This window comes from Physeter macrocephalus, chromosome 18 (assembly GCF_002837175.3).
Source record: "Physeter macrocephalus isolate SW-GA chromosome 18, ASM283717v5, whole genome shotgun sequence".
In the NCBI taxonomy this organism is placed as follows: domain Eukaryota; kingdom Metazoa; phylum Chordata; class Mammalia; order Artiodactyla; family Physeteridae; genus Physeter; species Physeter macrocephalus.
In genome coordinates, this window is record NC_041231.1 from 72,726,694 (window position 1) to 72,750,675 (window position 23,982).

At 41.0% G+C, this 23,982-nt stretch overlaps 1 protein-coding gene across 3 annotated transcripts in view; it reads right to left on the minus strand.

The window, feature by feature from the left end:
• BTBD9 (BTB domain containing 9) overlaps nt 1-23,982 on the minus strand; it is a 402,264-nt gene that overhangs the window by 73,308 nt on the left and 304,974 nt on the right. For all 3 annotated transcript variants that reach the window (XR_008615800.1, XM_024121675.3, XM_055080067.1), the window contains exon 9: nt 2,270-2,377. Coding sequence is in view for 2 of the 3 variants with exons in the window: in XM_024121675.3 (XP_023977443.1) it covers nt 2,270-2,377 (108 nt within the window). In the remaining variant the exon portion in view is untranslated. The remainder of the gene's footprint in view (nt 1-2,269; nt 2,378-23,982) is intronic.

Consider the following 23,982-nt stretch of genomic DNA (forward strand, 5'->3'; position numbering starts at 1 on the left):
ATCATCCACCTTGGTTTAGCAATGCTTTGGGGTCTAGGAGGGAATGTGGTACCGGAGAAAGAGCCCTTCATTCTCTCTTTTATAAAATGAGGACAATATCCCACACAAGGTGTTTTGTATTCAGGACAGAATAAGATAAAATACATGTATGTAAAGGACTACTAGTTACCAAATAATTGTTAGTTTTCTTATGGTATGGTAGAGATGACTACAAGATCTATGATCCACTAAGAAGTGGCTGCCCAGCCAGGAGCTGACTCCGTTTCTTAGTCCTACTAGCATCTAGTGTGGCAACTGACTAGTTCTCCCCAGTGGAATGCAAGTGGAAGTGATGTTTACTATACCCAGGCCAAGGCTGTTCAGATCCAGGTTTACCTTCTCTCTGCTCTTTCCCTATCTATCAGCTAGATGCAAATGATGCTGATGAGGCCCTAGATGATGGCAGAACCACAAGAAGGAAGACACCTGGGTTCCTCAATCATCTGTGAAGAGCCACCTGACAACCAGGAATACTCATGACTGAGAAGTACACTATTGTGTTAAGCCACTGACATACTGAAGCCACTATTTGTTACAGCAGCAAATGTTACCCTAACCAATACAAACATGCTATAAAATTACTATAATAATAATGGTGAGGATGTCAGACATTGCATCAAACAAGCCATCATTAATGCTGTTATGAAATCTTGAAAAGATGTTCAACATCATTAGCCATCAGGAAAATGCAAATCAAAACCACTATGAGATGCCACTTCACTCCCACTAGGATAGCTATGAACAAAAAGATAGAAAATAACAAGTACTGGCAAGAATGTGGATAAATTGAAACCTTGTTACACTGTTGGTAGGAATGCAAAATGGTACAGCTGTTGTGGACAAGTTTGGCAGTTCCTCAAAAACTTAAACATAGAGTTACTATAAGACTCAACAATTCCACTCATAGGTATATATATACAAAAGAACTGAAACATATGTTCACACAAAAACTTGTACAGGAATGTTCATAGCAGCAATACTCATAATAGCCAAAAAGTAGAAACAATTCAAATGTTCATCAGCTGATAAATGGATAAACAAAATGTGCTATATATATTCCTATATTATGGAATACTATTCAGTCATAAAAAGGAAATGAAGTACTGATACATGCTATAACATGAATGAACTCTGAGAACATTATACTAAGTGAAAGGAGGCTGAAGCAAAAGATCACATACTATACGATTCAATTTATATGAAACGTCCAGAATATGTAAATCCATAGCGACAGAAAGCAGATTACTGGGTGCTGGGGCTGTGGGCTCTGGAGGGAAATGGGGAGACTGCTAATGGGAGGGAGGTTTCTTTTTGGGGTGGTGAAAGTGTTTTGGAACAGTAGATAGTCATGATGATGGCACAACTCTGAGCATACTAAAAACCACTAAATTGTACAGTTTAAAAGGGTGAATTCTATGGTATGGGAATCATATCTCAATTAAAATAAAAAAAAGAAATCTCAGCTATTTGCTTTATCTTGCCTCCCACAGCATCTGGCTCTACACAAAAAGGCACTGAACTCTTTTCAGGCAATGACTGGGAAAAGGTATGAGGGAACCTTCTACGATGCTGCAGATGTGTTAATTTCAATCTGAGTGGTGGTTACATTCATTCTTAGCATGATTCTAAGCTGGTCAGAACTCAGAATCCTTCTGCCTGGCTTCACCCATAACCAGGTAAGGTCAAACAGAGCCCCAATGCCATATGCATGAAATGTTTCTGTTTCCCACAGGAGACCCAAGATACAAACTTTCCTTAGTTTAGGTAACAGTGTAACTAACATGGAGCTGAAATAAATATTTAAAGGTAAACCTGAGAATGATATGAGGGTGGGGAATAGGTGAGACTCTCAGAATACTACTAAAGGGTATACTGCATCAGCAAAAATCACTAAGGAAGAAAGAAGTCCCGAAGGGGTAGTATGGGATGTGGGGGGAGGACCTGAGAGAGGGTTGCATGTGGAAAGTATCTTTCTTTTCCCTGCTTAGATACATGCCATTTTTAAAAGTTAAGTTAAAACCACAAAATAAGAAATGCTTCTTTGGTCATATAAAGTAAATTCTCATCCAAGTACTTAATAGTCAAAACTGAAGTAAAGGATCATCAGAATGTTTTAACCTCCAAATAAGAATATAATTTGGTGACTCCCTGAATCTTCATTGGAACCTTCTGAATCCAGTGGAAAGACTGTCTTTTAAAGTGGCATAAATTCCTGAAGGATGTAACTTACTTGCAGGTGACTTTAGTTCTGTCGGCTACCATGGTCCACTGCTGCTGGTTGGTGGAAACCTCGACGTAGTAGCTATAGCTCCGATCGTCACAGTCCCACAGCAATAACCTGAACAGAAGGAAAACATAAGAATGCTGTGAATGCTCCACCTGGCTCTTTCCTTAGGCTGTGTGTGTGAGGGGATCTGTGTCTATTCTAGCCTTCCAACCTGTCTTCTTTGCCCACACACTTCCAGGACTAAAGAAAGAAAGTGAATCCCCAACGAAAGCATGCTGGGAGAAGGTGGAGTCAGCCTGCAGTGAGAGGCTTGTTTCTTTAAAAATTTATTTCACAAGTCACCCAACCCCAGGCGGCCTCTGTCCCCCAAGTGGCAAAGATCTTCTGATTGGCTTATCAGGGAGATGTCCCCAAATCCTCCTTCCTGATTCTTCCAGATCTCATCTCTTTGGCTGGGCTGAACAAAGGTAACACCCTTGAGACCACTGTTCATGGCGAAATCTGTGCTTTCTAATTGGTATTCTAAGTGGCAGTTACTAATATGCCCCAATGACCTTAAACATGTTTCAGGTTCCTTCTCATTCTGACCAGACTTTCTGCACAGCTTTCGTAAGACTGCCTGATTGGGAGATACAGGCAAGCATATATTTGTCAGTAAAACTTTTTATTTCTTAGAAATTGATTATATTGGTCCTGTTCTTCTTATCCCCCTTTTCAGCTCAGATAAGAACCAAAGTATTGACTATATGGTTTTATTTACTTGAAGCTCAAAAGAGACAAGATTTATCTATGGTGACAGGAGTCAGAATGGTAGTTACCTCTGGGGGAGGGAATGATTGGGAAAGGGTGAGGGAACCTTCTAGGATGCTGGAAATGGGCTAATTTTAATCTAGTGGAAGTTACGTGGGTATATACATGTGTAAATATTCATCAAGCTATTCACAAAAGGTTTGTGCACTGTATGTGTGTCATTCCTGAATTTTAAAAATAGAATAAAAAAAGAATCTAAATATTATAATATGGGAGCAGACCACAGTCCAGCCTTTTGCTTCTGACACTGCCACTGTGGTGAGAGATCATTGTTTTCTATCATTTCAGCCTCAAAAGTCCTTCCCATATAAGATATCTATCTTATTGCTTTACAGTTGGGCATGCACATTTGTTTCCTCCACCAGCTAGAACAGAGTGAGCTCCCTGAAGACAGTGTCTATGTCTTACGGGTTTTTCCACACGCAGGACTTGGCATAGACTCTCACACAGAGCCTACACTCAATGAATATTTGCTGAGCGAATATCAGTAGATCATTTGTAACAATAACAACAATGATCATTATTATTATAATGGCCAACGTTTCTTTAATGCTTACCGTGTACCAGGCCCTATGCTAATAGCTCTATGTAACTTATTAAATCTTTCCAAAAGTCCTCTTAGCAAGCATTATTATTCTCAGCAAATTATATATGGTGAAAGTGAGGCTTAAAGCTGTTATTTATCTAAACTCAGTGAGGGTTCCAACCTGGTGTCCTGACCAAAGCCCCTTTCTGTTCTCTGCTGTCAAACGTTTCCTTTACTCCCAGGTTATGTAGCTGGGTCATAGTTTACAACCTATAACCTATCACTCTACAAAAGTAGTTTGTATTATTTCTCCTTAATCCTGCAATTACAATCAATGACAGTCCTTTGCACAAGTTCAGTTTAGTGTCACCTCTAAAGCTATTACTAAGGATTAGAAATGCCACTGTGTTCCGCTTTTCCCTTAGTTCCTTATTTTTAATTGTAATTTTGTTTGCTATCAATGAGAGTACACACTACTTAATAGGCTAGAATTCATCTTTTAAGTAGAGAAAACTGTTAAAAGGTTTTGGAAAGCATAAACAGATGTGTAATACTGTACATGCTACTGATTCTCTTGAACTCACCTAAGTATTTAATCTCTCAAAGTACTCTGAATCAATCAGACAAGAATCCACCCTATTGTTTTTAGTGTCCAATAATTCTACTTTTAGATTATACCATTGTGCGTGATAAGAAAGTGAATCATTTCCCTCATTAGTCATTTCCTCAAATATTACTCTAGTCTCTCAGCACTTTTATGCAGTTAGCCTATATTAATTTATACTTAGTAACTTTTAAAAATGTAATTTTTGCTTCTATGTTTGGCTCTCAGAATGAATATAAACCTTTTAGAAAGATCATTGATCTCTCCGTTTTTAAAAACTTCTACTCCAAACATGTGGCCTCTGTTTATAGCCTATGTTCCATATATGTTCTGGGCTGAAATCATTCATAACTCTGCCAGAGTAGATTAAAACCAGGAAAAAAAAACTTCAAAATAATTAACCATTGTCTTTACTGAACAGCCCTGGTAACAGGCTTTTTGGGAGATGACGTTGAGGCTGTTTCCCAATGGAATTTTGGATTATTTGTGGAGAGTCAGGTTTATCATAATCCACATCCTTCTGGATGATCATGAGTTAGTGCTTTTACCAATGTATCCAAAGGAAAATAATCAGTCCCTTTTGGGATAAAATCTAACCAGATCTTGAAATATTTCATGGAAAAATGTTTCATGGAAAAAGTTACAGTAACTTATTCTATAAAGTCCTCCAATTTCTTTCAAGGTAAAATGAAGATCACTTGTAATTCCAGTAATTTTGTAAACACATCCACATGGTGCAAATTGCTTCTTTGCTTAATGACCTATTATGAATGTCTTTTTTTTGCATCATCAAATATTCTTCCTCATCATATGTACTGGTTTCACAGAATTTCACTGTGTGGACGTCCCATAATTTACTTAATTCGTCTCTTACTGTTGGACATTTAGGTAGTTGATAATATTGCACTGCTATGAAACCTCTGTTATGAGCATTCTTAAGCTAAATCTATGGTTATTGCCTTTGAAAGTCGCTAGAAGTGAAACTCCTGGAGCAGGGCTTATGAGGCCTTGATATGTATTCTAGAACAGCCGCACACCTGTTCCCTCACCCGCAATGACAGTCTGCACCAATTTATACTCATACTACCAGCAGTGTGTAAAAATGCCTGTTCTGTGCATCATCACCAATATTGTATATTATCTTTAAAAATACTGCCAATTTGATAGATGAAATATCTCTCATTATTTTAATTTGCAGTTTTTTACTTATCATTGAACTTGAACATTTTACCCATTTTCTACTTATATTTATCCTTTTGTTAATGACTTACAAGATGCCATTTACATTTAAAGGATATTAATCCACTGCCTATCACAGTTTGCATGCTGAAGATTCTATCAATCTTTACCTCGATAATTTCTCCTGGCCTAAATTCTTTTTTCTGAACAGCAGCCAAGTGCACATACCAGTTGAGACATCTCCTCTTTATTCCTCTATTAAGAGTCCCTGGGGGCTGGAAATGCGGGGTCAGGGTGACTCCTGAGTGGAAAAGGGACACTGATGGATCTCAGGTTGTCAAGCAAGGGCTCAGACTCACCTACACGTGGGAGTTTTTAAGAGAGATTCTTTTTTAAAAATTGAATGCAAGATTCTTCAAATTCTATAGTGCTCTACAATTTTCAAAAATTTCACACACATAATTTCATATAATCCCACAATAACCATTTTTTAAATCCTCTATCCCTATATTGCCCCTCCCCCCACTGGTAGCCACTAGTTTGTTCTCTATATAAAAGGGATTCTAATTTATGTGCTAGGATGCATATTTGCTTGGAATGTAGGCTTAGCCAGGAATGAAAACCCCTCTGTTGATTCAACTGAAAAAAAAGCAAGCACAGCTTAAGGACACTAAAGGAAAAATTGGCTCAATCTCTTTTTTGCCCATGGAGAGAAATTTTGTTCTAATAAGGCACAACTGTAAAGCCCACCAATTCCCTTCACTTCTTTCCCTGCCAGCAAAGTCTGTTCCCCTATCTTTGCACCTGCAACAACACAGCAATATTTCCGATTTGTAATCTGCCAGAAAAGGTCTGCCCAGTGAGCTGGCCCAGGACAGACACACTCCCTCTGATGTTAACTGAGAGTAGCTCCTTAAACATACCCGACATACCCCCACCCACACATCAGAAGCCATTTTCAAAAGGGGCTGAATAAAGGAAGCTGCGAGCCAAGATCTATTGATGCAGATCAAGTCTGTGTTTAGCTGTGGCCACAAACCCCTCCACCTAATGAGCACTACATGAAATGCCTGGTGATATTAAATACCTTCTCCTCCATCTTCCTTATTCTCATTGTGGAATTTCCCTGAAAAGCAGTGAAGAGCTGGGCTTTTAAAAATTGATTAGCAGATGTGATTTTGCTTACATCTTCCATAAGTGCTCTGGCTGGCTGCATACCATTGATTACTGGGGTTCAGTTTACAGCAACTAATTGCTCTCCTTGCTGGTGTTTTGATACAAAATTCAATAGCGAATATGTTTTCAAAACTCTTGTCTTTGCGACTTGAGTCAGAAGTGACTTGAGGCAAACCCAGTGGACTGAGTTTTCCCTTCTTTAAAATAATTGCTCTCTCATCAGTCTGTGAAGAAAGTTTCCAAATTATAGCATTCTAATTGGAAAGTCTGCATTATGCATGCGATGACAAACTATGTTGTGCTGAATGGCATTTTTTTCATCCTTTTCTTAAGGGATTAATTCTGTGCCAGATTGTGAACAATGGCTGAGGTTTAACAGTTGAGATCAACAGCTTCTCCACTGAACTGGTGTCTTTTAGATCAGCAGCAAGTGTCTGTTTTGCCTGCTTCTAACTGTCCATCGTTCGTGGGAGACTCCACTGGAAGGCCAGGGGTCAAGACTGCTGCTCTTACTGAGTTTTCCCATTTGGGTGAAAACAGACAACTAAGGGAAGATCAGCTGCCAAGATATTAGTCATAAAATAATAATTTATCATAAAATCCACTTCCAATCTCTCAAAGTCAAAGGTACTTCTGACCTCAAAAATTTGCACAGACTATTCTTTGTTAAAAATCTTCAGAAATCAAGTTCTTCAGAAATAATTGTCTTCCATTCAACAATTCAACAAATATTTATTGAGCAATGACTAAGTGACATTAGGCAAGTCACTTAACTTGTACTTCAGTTTCATCCCTTGTGAAATCAAAGGTCTAGATTTGATGGTTTCTAAGGGCTCTTCTAGTTTCAACATTTTGTAATTTTCTGCAACAGCCTATGCAGTACAGGATTTTGGAGTTTTTGGGGGCATATCTGTCCTTTACATAGTAACTCCTCTTTATTTCTCTCTCTCTCTATCTATCTATTTATTGGCCATGCCGTGCAGCATGCACCGGATCTTAGTTCCTGAACCTCTGCCCCCTGCAGTGGAAGCGCAGAGTCTTAACCACCGGACCGCCAGGGAAGTCCCAGTAACTCCTCTCTTTGAGAACTATTTCTGGCCCAACCTTGATGTATATGTAGGGGGTTCCTGAATTCTGTAGACCCACTTGCATTACAGGAAGACATATGACCCCTGGTGGGCCAATCAGATTTCATATCAAAAATTTAGACTTATGTAAGATTTTAGCATAATTGGCTCTGTTCACTTAAAATGATGATAAAAATGTAGACATTCTGGAGTGACCCTCTTTCATCAGAAGCTCAAAGAAGCGAAGAAAGTCATCTGTGGTGAGAAGCAAGAAGACAGATGGTATGGCCCAGGGAGGGCTGTCTGGGCCCCTCGCAGGATTCCAACATCTGATTTTAGTTCCTATGGGAGCCACCAGAGTTCCTGCCCTAGTGTCCCATGAGAAATTTCCCAATCACTTTAATAAACTCACCATGTATGACTTAAGCCATCTTTACTTGGTTTCTGCAGCTTGGAAACAAAAGGGCCTAAGATAAGCTCCTAGCAGAGTGCACGAAAAGAGCAGACATTCCGATGATGAGGATGACACTGATGATGGGATGGCTACGAGAACAGAGAGACTATGAGGTGAAGAACAGGGATGGTGAGGAAGCTCACTCCGGACAGCAACCTTTTCATTCAAACATGAAAGAAGATCCTTTGTTGAAGCCAAGAGTGGGAGGACTGCAGTGTGGGGTGAAAAGGCAAAACAGGTTTTGGAATAGGCTCTGTGAGGCCAGCCGAGCTGCAGGGAGGGGGCTTTCGAAGATGGAGCAATCAGCGTGGGTTATAACTCTCTTCAGCAGTGGCACCGAGGGAACAGGAGGGAAGAAAGCAGGATCGACAGTGACGAGGAAGAGAGAGTGCAGGATCAGGGAAGTGAAGGGTAGTTAAGAGTATTTACCACTTCAGGCTGCTGAGGAGTTAAGTGGGGTCTGAGGGGGCTGACTACCTTTCAGAATAGAGAGGGACTGGAGGTCATGACGCAAAAGAGCAGATGTGATGGACATGAAGGTGAGGGAGAAAGGTATGACGCTCTGGTCACAAGGGGAAATTTCAGTGCTTTCACCTCATTGAGAAGAGTACAGTTCTCACTCTTCTGAATGAGGAGCAGAAAGACAAACATTATGTTAGAGGCTCTATTTTAATCTCTGCTATTGAGAGGCAGGAGGGAGCCTGTAACAGCTGCCAGAAGTCAGTACAGTTTCAGAGGAACAACTTTACTGGTGAGAAACTGGGATTTTCCCAAAGATGAGAGGGATCCTACTGTCAGCCGTCACAGGGTTCAATTATGTAGCTTCCTCCTCAGGTGGGGAGCAAGGTCAAGCTGAGAAGAGCTGCTGGAGGCCACAGGCCCAAAATGAGATTCTCAGCGGGAGACTGGAACTGAGAGCCAGCGCTTTAACAAAGCGTGTGGAGCAGACCAGGTAGCTGCCCTGCAGATTCCAGACACGGGAACTCCTGAGGAGCAGCCACCACGGGGGCCCTGCCTCTAAGTGGGCTACAACCTCTCAGGGCAAAGGGGACACCAAGAGAAGAAGAAAACACAGACTGCTCGACAGATGGAAGGGGAACTTGGGAAATACGTTAGTCAGAGTACATCAGAGAGTCCACGTACTGTCTGACATTGTTTAATCTCTCATATATCTTAGAGAGTCACTTCTCTAAGAGAGGAAGAAATAATGACACTGCCTAAATAACCTTCTTTTGCAGCTGGCAAGGGAAAAGGTAAGCACAAGTTCTCGGCTGTCTGGCACATGCAGCTTCTGTGTTTAGTCACCGAAGCCCCAGGATGAGGAAAGGTGAGGCTATGTGTACACACGGGCTCCACCGCATAGGCCAGTTCACTGAGAAAGGGGGGGATAAGAGGAGGGGCCTTCCTCCCATCAGATCTTATGTTCTATATAGTATAATTCAGGTGAGTTATCTGAAAGTGGAGAAATGCCAATGGAGAACATACCTGCAGGATATGGCTACATGGAACGCTGGATGGGATACAACTTTGAGAAAATACAAAACTACCAACTTTTAACAGCTAATTGAGACCATCATTTCACTCCTTGAAGGGATTAAGTTTTTAATTTCAAGTTTTAGGTGATGACACAAAAGGTAACAGCATACTACCAAACAACATGGCTGCAGCTGCCTGAGTGTGGAAAGAATGGTGAAGAGCTAATCATAATCTCACCTCACATTCACACAGACCTCAACGGTTTCAAAATGTTTTTGCATACATTATCACATTTGGAAAAAAACCAATTTATAATCAGCACATTTCCTGCTTTCGATGAAAATCTATTTTTCTAAGTTACCTGGTTAATTCTTTTACATGAGCTAAACATTGAATAATCTGTAAGAAAGATTGCTTGGGCAATCACTTGGCAAACCCTTTATTAATAAGTAAGTTTTAGCCTAGGCTTAGATTTCATCCTACACAGTCCAATTTGATGAAAATTCTTTCATTTTATGTTTTCAGTGTGGATATATGAGAAAATTTTGTCCAGGCCAAACAGCCCTTGAGAAGAAAAGCAGTTTTCTTCTATTTTCCAAGGTGACTCTTTTCAGTACAGCCCTTTCCTTAAGCAGGATGTTGGCATCAAAAATACTGGGAACCATTCCAAACGGTCTCGTTATATTTTAAAAGACCGTTACAGACCTCTTCGGCAGTGGCAGACCTCTTCGGCAGTGGCACGCTAAGCAGGTATGCAGCCTTTACAGATCTCTCCCTGCGTTTAAATTTGGCGTCATCAGTTCCCCTCTCTGCAGCAAGGCTAGCTTCCTTGATCTCAGCAGCTTCCACATCATGACGTGTATACACAGTCAGTGAGCTTGGCCCGATTTGGCTCAACAGTAGGATCGGAAAAGGATGTGTAAGAGGTAGAAATGGAGAGGTCCTGCCCAGACCACAGGGCTTAGCTCCCTGGGGATCAAGTCCAGTTCCATTTCAGCTTCATTTGCTATTAGGGGCTGTTGTGATTTTAAAAGGTCAGAATCAGTTTCTTCTGTTAACAGCTGAAGGCAGTATGCATTTATGTGAGCTTTCCTTTCCCCTGTCCACAATTCTATGAAATTATTAGAAGGGTGAGAAGAAGGGACAGGCATGTTAAATAGCTCCGAACTCATTCATCTATCAGTTGAGTGGTAGGGCCTTTCCTTCTTGGATCTTTTACTTACACCTCTGACCCTTGTAGAACAAGTGGCCCCAGTGTGGCAGGGGAGTAAAGTCACCTGGTTCCAGGTTCCCTGCGTAACACCACCCAATCCCCACCCCACACCCCCTTCAGCTTTCAGGACCAAGTCCAGTCAGGACCCATGCATGGCTCATCGTCCCCAGCGCAGTGCCTTACAGATCATAAGCTCTACTGGTTGAACTGAAGGAGATATGGGGACAGGACAGGAGACGATGATGGAAAGGAGACAGAACTACAGGTAAATCACCCTTCTCACATGATGAGCTAGCAGCACAGCATCTTTTAAGGCTCTATAGCCTGAGTTACGTTTCAATCCGAACACACCCCCAGCCAGTCCTCTATCCCCACGCCCTTCTGGAGAGTCTCAGTGAAGAGAGAATTTATGAAATGTACCAACTCTGACTACTATTTCATTTCTTGAGCTCCTTTTCCTGACCTTCCTCTAACCACTTGCAAATTTGTGCCCACATGTGCACAGGCTATGAAGCACCAAGAAGCAGAGCCAAAGGGGAATTTAATAAGCTCCACAGTTCCTTTTCAGTCCCCTGGGTCAGGTTTTCATAGGAATCCGTATCTGTGGGAGAACTCACACTTTAGCTACAGGCAGATCTCTGTATTCTCTCAACCTGGTGATAAAGGGAGAGAATGGAAGGGCAAAACAAGGTGGGAAGGCTGGACTCCGAATATTATAGGCCAGAGAACATTCCAGCAGGGATGAACTACAAGGTAAAATTCTTCCTATTCGGTCATGTAATCTCTTTATTTTTGTTCTCACCAAATCTATTCTCTGGTCTCTCTGAACACTGCCAGTACTATCTTCCCACAGCTCTCTCTTTCTTACCAGCCTGACCTTTTCACCTTTTCACCTAAATCAGATCTGGGTTTCAACCTTTGCTCCAGCTTCGAATCATCTTCTTTTCCTCACAGGGCACCCTCTACAAAGTTCTGAGCTCTTTCTGAAAATGATTTTAAAACACTTGCCCATCCAATCTAAACCCCTGTGCTCCTTCCGCAGTACTGTCTGTGCTGGCCCTGGCTTATTCCTCCTTCAGGTCCTCTCTCCACTAAGTGGCTGCTTTCCTCCTGTTGCATACCCAAATCTCGTATTTATTCTCTTAGGTCCTGCAAGAAATGCTTCCCTGAGCTCTCCCTCATATTTACCCGGCCTAAATTTCTTCCCTTTAAATCCCTTCTCTAATGAACTTCCCTCATGAAATTCTTCTGCGAAGGCTTTCACATGAAAACAACTACACTCTAAAACAGAAAAATAAAACTGTAATAAGTTGCAAGTGCTATAAAATTTGAACACTTAGAGTAAGTAGATTATTCTATTTGAAGTTTGAGGTATCTGACAAATCATAATCCTCCATGTGGTACATGATATACCATTAAAATAAAGACAACATTAATGAGAATAACATTATAATAATAGCATCTTCTTCACAAATATGTAAAAGTGAGAATCCTAACAATGGTAAGTACTTATAAACAAAAGATAATTTATCAATTTAATAAGTAACCGTGTGATAAATCTTTTGAAGAATGGCAAAAAGCAAGAAAAAAAGTGAGATTTTACGTAATTTTTTTATAACGGCTAGAGGGAAAAATAGCTAATTATGTTTTTCAATGGAATTCTTTTGATCACTGGCCACTCAGAACAGTTTTCTTGATCCAGGTCTTCAAAGCTGGGATCATAAGTTTTTTTTTTTTTTTTTTTGCGGTACACGGGCCTCTCACTGCTGTGGCCTCTCCCGTTGCGGAGCACAGGCTTCGGACGCGCAGGCCCAGCGGCCATAGCTCACGGGCCCAGCCGCTCCGCGGCATGTGGGATCCTCCCGGACCGGGGCACGAACCCGTGTCCCCTGCATCGGTAGGCGGACTCTCAACCACTGCGCCACCAGGGAAGCCCTGGGATCATAAGTTTTAATTCAAACGTTTTCAACTGAACATTAATAACTCTCACTTTTCTAACTGCTAAACAGCCATAATTAAATCAAACTGGTATGGGTTACAGGACCAAAGGCTAAACGGGCAGTTGCCTTTTTTTTTCTGGAATCACCTATGCTATTTCCCCAGAGTGGGAGGCCCAGGCAAAGGCTGTGAATGGGGAGGGGTCGTGGTTCTCCCACTTCTGCAGAAGATGTGAGGGTGCAGTTTCTGTCTCATAAATACTCACCAGAATTGCAGAATAGCTTCCCCCTCCCTCCCACGTTTGTCTGGTTGAAGGATCGTCAGACAAGAGAAAACCACTCCCTCTTTGGAATGTATTCTGCATGAGCTGTCTTTTTAGAAATAACCATCCCAGGTGCTGACATGAATATTCACAAGAGTATGCTGGGCACAGGGGCCAGTCTCCATGCCATGTACACTAATCCTTCAAAATGTATTCCAGGCAAGCTACCAGGGTAAACTCCTATACGGGAACTGGGCTTTCAGGTGATGGATATTGGACGGCTGAAAGGAGAAAATCTGAGTGAAGGAGGCAGAGATGAATAAATCACTCATATCCGTCTAAGGCCCTGCTGCAGCTAGACTTGTCACTTTGACTCAAGCACAGCATAAGGCTTCATTAGAATACTGTACTCTGTGAATTAAAAACTGTTTCTTTTGTTCATCTGGCTTATCCTTCCTCATCAAGAAAAACAAACATTTATCTCCCCTGTGCCCCACAGCCCTATCTGTTGGACCCCTTTTTACTTTCTTCTTGCTTGGCTGATAGGACCTACACAGGCATCCCAAGAACACAGTTCTGGTACCACGCAGGCACCCAATGCAGGCATCCGAGCGTACACACACACGCGCGCGCGCACACACACACACACACACACACACAAACACACAAACACCTCACGCCACCCCACTTTACGTCACTACCCTGACTCACATTCAGAAAGGTAGAGGCAGAAAAGATTAAGAACCTCACAAACCAGGGAAGGAATCATGCCCAAAGTGGTGAGATCACAGACTTCTCAGGATCCTTCCACTCTGGTACTGAATCCCCAAGATCAACACTGAGATTCATGCTGAGGGAACCTGGCTAAGGCAGAAGGGGACTTGGCTAAGGCAGCCGGTCTGAGTCACACATGAAACTGTCATAACTTAACACTCTTCAGACAATCAAAGTTTAAGTGTCAGGGGCTGGGAGACATCCCTGGGGGTAATTTCCCAGGAGCTGGTGCTAGAACTGTTCCAGCTGTAAGCACCGTTTGTGCCCTAATAGCTTAGGGCATTTAGGAGCTTGGGGGATCCTGGCAAGTCAAAGGAAGAAGGAATATGAGCAAGGAAGAAGAAAATGGTGTAGCTTCAGTGACATTCTAGATCAAGTTATCTCCTCAGCTTATTTGGACCACAAAGGGCTCCACTAACTCTCCTTCAGCCTCTGATGGACACAAGGACATTCCAAGGCAATATGCAGCAGTGGCATCAGATGGGACAAGAGTCCCAACTCTGCTTCTAATTTGCAACCTTATCCTCTCAGATTTATAATCTGTTAAATGGGGTGTGAGGGTAGCGGAAGAGAGGGAGACAGATTCTAATTTGGATGATCTGTGGTTCCTTGTTTCTTTAATATTTTTTTCTTTAAATTACAAAGTAATACATGATAGATCCTTTGGTACTTCTTATAAAGTACCCAAAATAAAAAGGTGTTTACTAAATGCAAAAAACGTAAACCAATATTTTCAAAAATATTTCTTAGTAGCAGAACCTCTTTTACAAACAATGTCTTAGAAGAATATCAATATCCATAACAGATAAAAGCAGAACTGCTCTACTAAGGTCAGCTTTGGGGCTGAAGCCTCATCTGCCAGACTTCCTACTGTGGCAGCCCCCAAGGCTCATCCCCCATAAAACAGAGAAGGAAAAACCACTGGGTCACGGTGTATATCTTGACCCCAAACTAAATGCTGATATTAATGTTCATATCTTTTAATAACAGGCTTATAAATATTATTATTCACATTTTTTGAAGCCATGAAAGGCAAATGAGTTCCCTAATTCTTCACTTTTGCCTTTATGGACTAGAGTTCTTAGTGAGGAAAGGAGCTGAATAGATAGAGCATTGGTAAACTATGGCCTGTGGCTGCCTCTTTTTGTAAATAAAGTTTTAATGGAACACAGCCATGTTCTCTCACCAGAGTTGAGCAGTGGTGACAGAGACTATAGCACACAAAGCCTAAAATTACTATCGGTCCCTTTTTGGAAAAAGTTTGCCAGTGCCAGGAATAGACAGAAAACTAAAGCTCTTCTTACTGAACAGTAAAGATTTATGGCACCAAGGTAAGAAATAAAGATATAGTTTAAAGCTGAGCTTAGCCCAGAAATGGCTAAAATCCCTTTATTCTGTTGAAAGTGTTTCAAAAGATTTTCATGTAGCAAATTCCACACGGAGTTTTTAGATTCTGCTATAGTCCTAATCCCATTGCTGTTACTGTGACAACTGTACCGACAATTCTTGGCTTGCTTTTCACCCCAAGTTTCTGGCATTTCTGCTAAGAGTAAAAGAAAAGGAAGGAAGGAAGGGAGGGAGAAAAATTCCAATTAAAAATGAAAACCTGAAAACCATTCCCAAACCCTCTCTGTTCCCAGAACTAAAGAAGTGCCTAGGCACTACATTCTCAAACTGAAGATATTTGCAAACAGAACAGTCACTGACCACCACCCTCCAGATCTCTACTAAATAGCATGGAGGCAGCAGGGTAGGGTGAAGAAGTTATAGAGATGTTTAAAGTCAATAAGTAATACACACACAAAAGTTATATAGTCAATGATAAGGCAGTTAATATGACAGCAGTAAAACACTAATATCTCAATTATACGGGAAGATGACACAACAGACCAAACCACACCAATTAGGTAGACAGGGTTGTTTATTGGTCACCAGGAGAAAATGGATTTGCAAGGCTCCATCCCCTTGCTATCTCTCCAGTGCTGTCTAGTGTGATTATAAAAAGCATCTTACAAGAATACCTGACCAGGGCAGTCTACGACCACAAAACAATAAAATCCTTATACTGCTTAGTGTTTTAACAAAACTACTCATTTGGAATCTTTAATGAAACCAGTTTTAAATGGATGACTCTATTTCCATGTTCTTCCCAAATAGTCCTAAATAATCGCCATGAATTCTCTACTTCTTCTCTGAGTCTAAAATATACAGCTAAAATCTCACTATAGTGAACACAATCATGACAAGGCAATTTACCTATTCTACTAAGAATGCTATTATCAACAAGATATTATTTATTGGGTCACTGCCAATTCTCAAACAATTCTCTATAGGTAATGCTTTATCTATTTCTAATAGGACTATCATAAGCTTCCTAATAAAGACACTATTTGATTATAGATGTTTATTATTATTTTAAACCTTAGAGAAGAAGTGAACACAGAAAGTGAGATATCAAAAAGAAAATTGACAAGGGTTTGCATTAGACATTGGGGGACAATTAAATGATATATGCCTAAGAGAATTAGGAACAAGATCTATTATCTTAGACCGCAACTATTCCTTCCCACAAGGCTCTTGAGGTAAGTACATGCCAAGGAAAGTCCCAGCAAGTGGGAAGCAAAGGAGCACTTTATTGCTAGTGGCATTTTTGACCCAAAACTCTAATCAAAAGGCATAAGCACTCCCTTTCCCCAAGTTGGTTATGCCCGAACAGCTTCACCCAAAGCAAGCCAGGAGGTCTGTTCTGTCCCTTTTCTACACCCAAAACTTATTCTTGCTTCTTACGACTACAATTTAAGGAAGGGTCAACCCAATACACATTTTAGTACCACCAAAACAGAGTGAGTAGAGGAGAGATCATGGTCCCCTGCTGCCTAGCACTGAGCTATCCCTGGGCTGAGGCAGTAATCTTACCCTGGCCACCCTAAAAGATAGAAGAGGAAGTAAGAATGCCCAAGGAGAAGAAAGGATAGGTGTGTTTGTTGTGAGGACAGAAGAGAGGAGAGAGAGAGATGGGGAGAGGTAGGAACAAAGAAGGAGGACAGGGCCTCTTCCTAGCAGAATTAGTCCTGGCCCATCCTACTTAGGGCCTAGTGAAAGACAAGAGACACTTCCACTGAAATGTGGCCCACTCTTGTTCCTGCAAACTCATGCATCTGATCAGCATCTCCCCCAGAAAGGGACTAAATGCTTTGACCATGACTACCATTTTGGGGAGGAGTGAAATGGGGATTGGGGAAGGCACAAAGAAATGCTGGTAGGAAAAGCAGAAGGTATTTTAATTTTTTCTCCCAAGATCTAGAATTGTGGTATTGCTATAATCACCTTCCCGCTTACTGTACTTCACGTTTCAAAAGTTCCAGAAACCAGAAATATTCATTGTAATCCTACAAACACCACATTCCAAGACTTAGGAGGAAAAGACTGGAGGTGGTATGACAGTTATTCCCCAATATCCCCTTAGAAAATCAGAGGTCTTTTAATGTATCTTTTCATGCTAGGGCTGATGGGCATGAGTGTTTTAACTCCAGATCTTAAAAACTGAAAATGTGGGGCTTCCCTGGTGGCACAGTGGTTGAGAATCTGCCTGCCAATGCAGGGGACACGGGTTCGAGCCCTGGTCTGGGAGGATCCTACATGCCGTGGAGCAACTAGGCCCGTGAGCCACAACTACTGAGCCTGCGTGTCTGGAGCTTATGTTCTGCAACAAGAGAGGCCGCGACAGTGAGAGGCCCGCGCGCCGCGATGAAGAGTGGCCCCCGCTCGCCGCAACCAGAGAAAGCCCTCACACAGAAACAAAGACCCAACACAGCCAAAAATAAATAAATTTTAAAAAATAAATTAGGGCTTCCCTGGTGGCGCAGTGGTTGGGAGTCCGCCTGCCGGTGCGGGGGACGCGGGTTCGTGCCGCAGTCCGGGAGGATCCCGCATGCCGCGGGGTGGCTGGGCCCGTGGGCCATGGCCGCTGGGTCTGCGCGTCCGGAGCCTGTGCTCCGCAACGGGAGAGGCCGCGGCAGTGAGAGGCCCGCGTACCGAAAAAAAATAAAAAATAAAAAAATAAATAAATTAATTAATTAATTTAAAAAAATTTTTTTTAATTAAAAAAACTGAAAATGTTATTTCCAGCAGGATTTTTGACATAATTTAATCTACCATTTCAAAATAACATGAATATGCAGTGAAATTTCTGATATTAGAATTTTATATATACAGAAAAAAAGTCAAGTCCCTATAACCTGGTTAGGTAAACAGGTATTTTGGTTAATCAAATATGTCTGGTTAACAGACTCCATATGGATTGCCAAATTTAACAAAAATTCAGAAATGTTTAAAATAAACTTAACTAGAGTAAAACCACACCAAACAAAATTTATTCTCCTTTTGATCAGAGGGCACTTGGGATCTTGCCTGCCTCCCAAATTTTATTAGGTACATCCACTATCACTCTGCTGGTAAAGCATGAAGACCAGTCACAGTAAATTAAATGCTAGGTAACAATTTGTAACAGAAACTTAAAGTTTTTTTTCAAGAATTAAATTTCATGAATAAGAGATCAAAGATACATAATCAGTAATACTTCTCATTTTGGAGCAGAATTACCCAGTAAGCAGATATAGGCTTTTTATTTACAGAACATTTTTGAAGCTGAGAATAATATAAAATACAATTATTATATTTACTGTTTTAGATGCATCCAGAAGCTGTGGGCATTAAAAAAAGTAAATGGAAAAAAAACCTACTAAATTATACATTTTAAATGGGTAAATTGTACAGTATATGGATTATATCTCAATAAAGCTGTTTTTTAAAAAATAAACCAAACACATGAAATATGGAGATTTATAAAAATTCCAAAGCAGATGTGTCAAGCAGGAGGTAGTGTCTGTGGCAGAGTTGTTGACTGGATGAGCCAACTCCTTACCATGACCCTCAGCTTCTTTGCCAGACGTGCTTGGACTGACTGCATGACATAGTTCTACCTGATAACTAAGTGGAAGTCGGCTAGGTGGGGCTTCAAATAAAGCTTTGGCTTTTCCTAATAAAAAGGGACAGACTTGATTGGCAGGGCTCTTTACACTTTTACCACTTTGCCCTCCTCCTTCTTCCTGCCTAAATGCAGACGTGGTAGGTAAAGCTGTAGCAGCTGTCCTGTTCTCTGAGGCAAAAATACAAGTAGAAAAGACCAAGAAAATCAAAGAGCTCACTGAATTGCAGAACCAATTCTAGCAGCCACCCACCTGTAGACTTTTTGTTATGTGAGACCGAGACAAACAAACAAAAGCAAAACAAAACCAAAATAGTTTTAAAAACATTTAAAAAGTCTTTCTTGGGAATTCCCTGGTGGTCCAGTGGCTAGGACTCTGCAGTCTCACTGCCGAGGGCCCAGGTTCAATCTCTGGTTGGGGAACTAAGATCCCACAAGCCACACGGTGCAACCATTAAAAAAAAAAATAAATAAATAAATAAATAGTCTTTCTTAATCAGGTTCTCTGTTATTTGCAGCCAAATGCAAGCTCCTTTGGAGCATATGAGGGCTAGTAATAAAAATTAATTTTTATTTATTTATTTTTAATGTGTCAAGTCTTAGCCATAGCATTTAATGAAAGTTTCTATAATTTATATCCTTTAGAAATGAGAGTGGGTTGAACCAGAAGCTACAATGCCTTCTCTCATTTTCTTTTTAAGGCCATAAGAGGCTCTGTAGGACTGTGCAACAAATTGGAATCTTTGCAGGAAGAGTTTTAGCACTGGTGGTATCACCACGTTGATGGAAGAGAAAAAGAGAAGGAACTCAAATTATACTGTAGTCTCTTCACATCTTAAATGGAGACAGTGAAGCAGCTAAAACTCCAGAGCTACTGAAGGACATGGCAACTAAAAGGACCATTAAATTGTATGGAAAATCTAAACAGTCTTGACTGGTGTTTGGTTACAGTAAAAGGATAATGTGGCAAGGGTGGTAATGTCATAATCACTGAGGGACATGGTTTCAGACGTCATAAGTAAAAGGAAGAAAGAGGATCCTTACCATTAGGTCTTAAGGGCACAGGAAAGAAAATACAGGCAGAAGTAAAAGCACACTCTGCATTTATCTATGTAACCAATTCTCCTTATACTGAATCTGACACATTGTTGAAAGAGGTAACACAGCAGAAAAAAAAAATGATTCCTCAGCGGGAGCTAAGGCCCTGAGTGCCCAGGAAAGTTGCCGAAAGGAGTCCTTGAGGGGTACCAACCAGCCTGTCATCATAATCACTTTTCCTAAGAGAAGGATGCAGAATGGAAGTGGATGGATGGGGAAGAAGCAAGAAGGGGAAGTGGAAGAGTTTTTCTTGATCTCAGTGCTTCTGCTTGTTCTTCAATAAAGATACAAGAATGTTTTGGTCAAGTGCCTCTGTGGTTACCAGGTTACAGAGGGCAAAGTTTAAAGAGAGAGGGAGAGAGGGAGAGAGGGAGAGGAGAGAGAGACAAGACAGACAGACATCAAGTGCTACCATGATGCACCAAAAGCATCTTAACAAGGTGACAAATTGGGGCTCCTCGGGAAAAAAATCTCTGATTTAAGAGTATCTGAGGATTGAATGTTTTGAAAGATAGATTATTGTTTTGGATTAATTCAAGGAATAATTTCTTAAATGACGGTGACCCTTCATCAGATTTCAGAATAGCTTCATTTACTTAATACTCAAAAGATAGATTCAAGCAATTTGATGTATTAAATCTGTAGAAATTTTGGTGAATTTGCTGAAAGTCCTATGCTTCTGCTAGCCCTTAAGAGAACAGTCACATTTCTGTGATCCTGTATGGCTGATCTTGGGGAAAGCAGTGTTTAAAACATCTGTCAGAGTAAAACCACAGAAGCAGAAGGTTGATGCTTTCCATTCATTTGATCTTCCAAGGTGAATGATTCCAGTTTTTAAAATGATTGTTTAAAGCACTACTGGAAAAGTATTTGTTTCAGAGGGGTACCAAATTAACGATTCTGGATAATTACTAAACATACATTTGTGCATGAAACATTGCATCAAATGGGGCTGATATCCTCTGTAAAAATGTCTTCTTGATGGGTTAATCTTTGAAAACTGAAAGGATTTTTCTTTTCATGTATTCAGCTATATTTTATGATGACTAGTTGTCAACTCCTCTAATCGCTCAAGAGAAATAAATGGTTGACATGTGAGGTAAATCAAACACATACACACTTTTGGGGGGAGCATTTAACCTTTCCTGTTTTCCAAAGAACATCTGAATTCTAGCCCTGCTCCTGTATTTTTAACAAGCAATTTAGTTGCCATAGCAATACTTTCTGGTCTTGAGATACATCTGGGATGAAACTAGCTGAGACATATTTACCATTCGCCAAAACTCTGCTGTTTCCAGGCTCCAGGATTTCTGGTCGCCTTAGTATTCATGACAGTTCAGACTCCAGCATCTACTGAGAACCACAACTATAATTTTTTATTCAACAATTTTTCTCGGAACCAGAGTTCTGAGGTCTGAGGGTGATAAGAGAAGACTTTAGTGCAATGCAGATAGGCTGTGAGAGAAAGAACGTTTGGTAAATAAATCATGGATCAGCAAGACAAGGAAGAATTCCTTGGTTCAGGGCTGTGACATGACTGATATGAAGCAAATTTGGTAAAATATCTTTCCAATTTTGACTAGAATTACAGGCAATCTTAATCCAAGCCAGAGGAGTCATATTTCTAGAAGTTTGTTGTATTCTTTAGACTACAAAAAGGAAACTTTTCACTCTCTAGGTTGCAAAGAAGTCTGTCCTAATGTAAATAAATGTATGCTTGCCTGTGCTGCCCTCAGATAGAATGAAATGGAAGCAGCATGAAACTTGAGGCAAGAGTCCTTACCTGTGCTTCTGTCAGCACCTAACACCAGAGTTTCATCTTAGTCATTTGCTGCAGATGCCAGATCTTTAGCAGTTTCCTCACATATACTTAGAACAGACACACTGAGCAAGTATGATGTCCAATTTACTTGATAGATAGAACTCCCTTTAGTTGCACTAACATACTATGTTGTCAGCTCAGTCAATGAGTGTTTATTGAGTACTCACAGCACAGAGTACTGTACCAGGCACTTGGAAATCACTGCACAGACCCAAGTCCATCTCAATACTACAATCACTATCTTCAACTTGAGATTATCTGTGGTTCTACAAGAACTTGAGGGCTGCACAGACGTAGAAAATACTCAAATAATTACAAAACATCATTTGAGTCATTGGTTCAATTTCTCTCCCCACCTTCATGGACTAAGGCTTCATTTGGAGCTATTAAACAGGACACAAAATGGAATGGTTTGTGATTCCTCTCCTTTTTCTTTTCTGTGCTTATCCTTGGGAGGGAAGTGGATGAGCAATAGCTTGGCAGGGTGGTCAGCAGTGGGAAGAAGGAAAAACTGCAGTGAAAAAGAGATTTCTGATTTACAAACTGAATAGATAATCTAGAATGGTTGCAGCCACACAATAGTGAAAGGGCAGCTGAACTGGGTGTGGGCTTAACAGCTCAAAGAGAAGGAAATATATGCTGGGATGAATAAGGAGCACAGCGACATATCTAATTTTTTTTTAAAAAAGGATCAACTTTCTATTGCTTTGTTTTATCTATGTTTAATAACTGCAAGGCATAAACTGATTTGTGGTTCAGAAATTCTGTGCCAGATTAACTTTTTTTTTTTTTTTTTTTGCGGTACGCGGGCCTCTCACTGTTGTGGCCTCTCCCGTTGCGGAGCACAGGCTCCGGACGCGCAGGCTCAGCGGCCATGGCTCACGGGCCCAGCTGCTCCGCGGCATGTGGGATCTTCCCAGACCGGGGCACGAACCTGCGTCCCCTGCATCGGCAGGCGGACTCTCAACCACTGCGCCACCAGGGAAGCCCCAGATTAACTTTTGTAAGTGGTAGAACTGGTTTATTTTTCCTATTGCAGAGTAAAAACCTCCTCCCCACAGACTAAAGAGATTATGAATACCCACCAAGAACATACTTTGGGTTAGATCCATTTTGTCCTAACATATTATATTCATATAACATTTTCCAACTGAGGAACTCAAAATATTTTTGTGTCATTAACTCCTTAATCCTCATAACACCCAGAGAGACTATGGGTTTATTTAGCTGCACCTACCTGCACTGTTTCATCTTCCAACAGCCTACTTATGCACAATTAGGTTAGTTAAAGCATTACGGGTATTTTACTTACAGTACTGCATATATCAATTACAAAACCATCATTTTCAAGCTAATGTAAGGATTGTTAATTTAATTAACTAATAATGAGGGTTTCAACAAAGTGCTGTCACTTATTAGCTGAAAAAGACTGGGCGATACACATGCCTAATGCACAGCATATGTGATGTCTCATACTAACCTGAAAATACTTAAAAGGATATCTTGATTAGCAAGTAGAAAGATAATAAGTCTTAAACTAAGGCGACAGAGGGACTATAAACTAAGACTTAGGTAGATTTGGTTAGTTACTATGTGGTTGTTTTATGTGGTCAGGCCTCTGAAGATTTCCTGTTATTTAAATTTTAATGTTTTTAAAAAGGCATGAAAATGATATAATTACTACTCAGTTACCCACTTTTAAGGCACATTCCAGGCAATTTCTCTCTTCTTCTCTCAAATAAAATGAACAAGTTACGCTGTGCCTGTAAACCTAGCAACAACAAAGACAAACTCCTTTATTTCCAAGTTATACTGCCTGCTCTGGCTCTTGGGAAAGAGAAATAAACACCAAAGATGGGGAGAAAGTTTCATATAAACTGCAAGGACTAGGACGCCTCCCGCTGTCTCTTTCCTGGGAGCTGACTGGACAAAGTCTGGTCAGGAACAAAGAAGGTGGCTTCTAAAGGTATGATGGCTCCCCAGCTCCGCCCCTCCTCTCCTCAGCAAAGAAAACTCTCCTCTAATGGTGCTAATGAAACACTGGGATGGGTTTGTGGTGGTGGGTGGGATAGTTTGGGGAGCTGGTGACTGAATATAGAAACAGTAACAAAACATCTCAGGGCTGTCACCTCTGCAAGTCACCTCCATTGCCTTGCCTCTTACTCTCCTCTCCTCCCTCACTCTACTCCAGCCACCCTGGCCTCCTTGCTGCTCCTGCAACCTGCCTCACGTGCTCTGCTTCAGGGCCTTGGCACTCTGCCTGTGAGGCTATCCCCCAGGTCCCTCACAGTGAGACCTTCCTGAACACCCAATCTAAAGCTGTGCTGTCT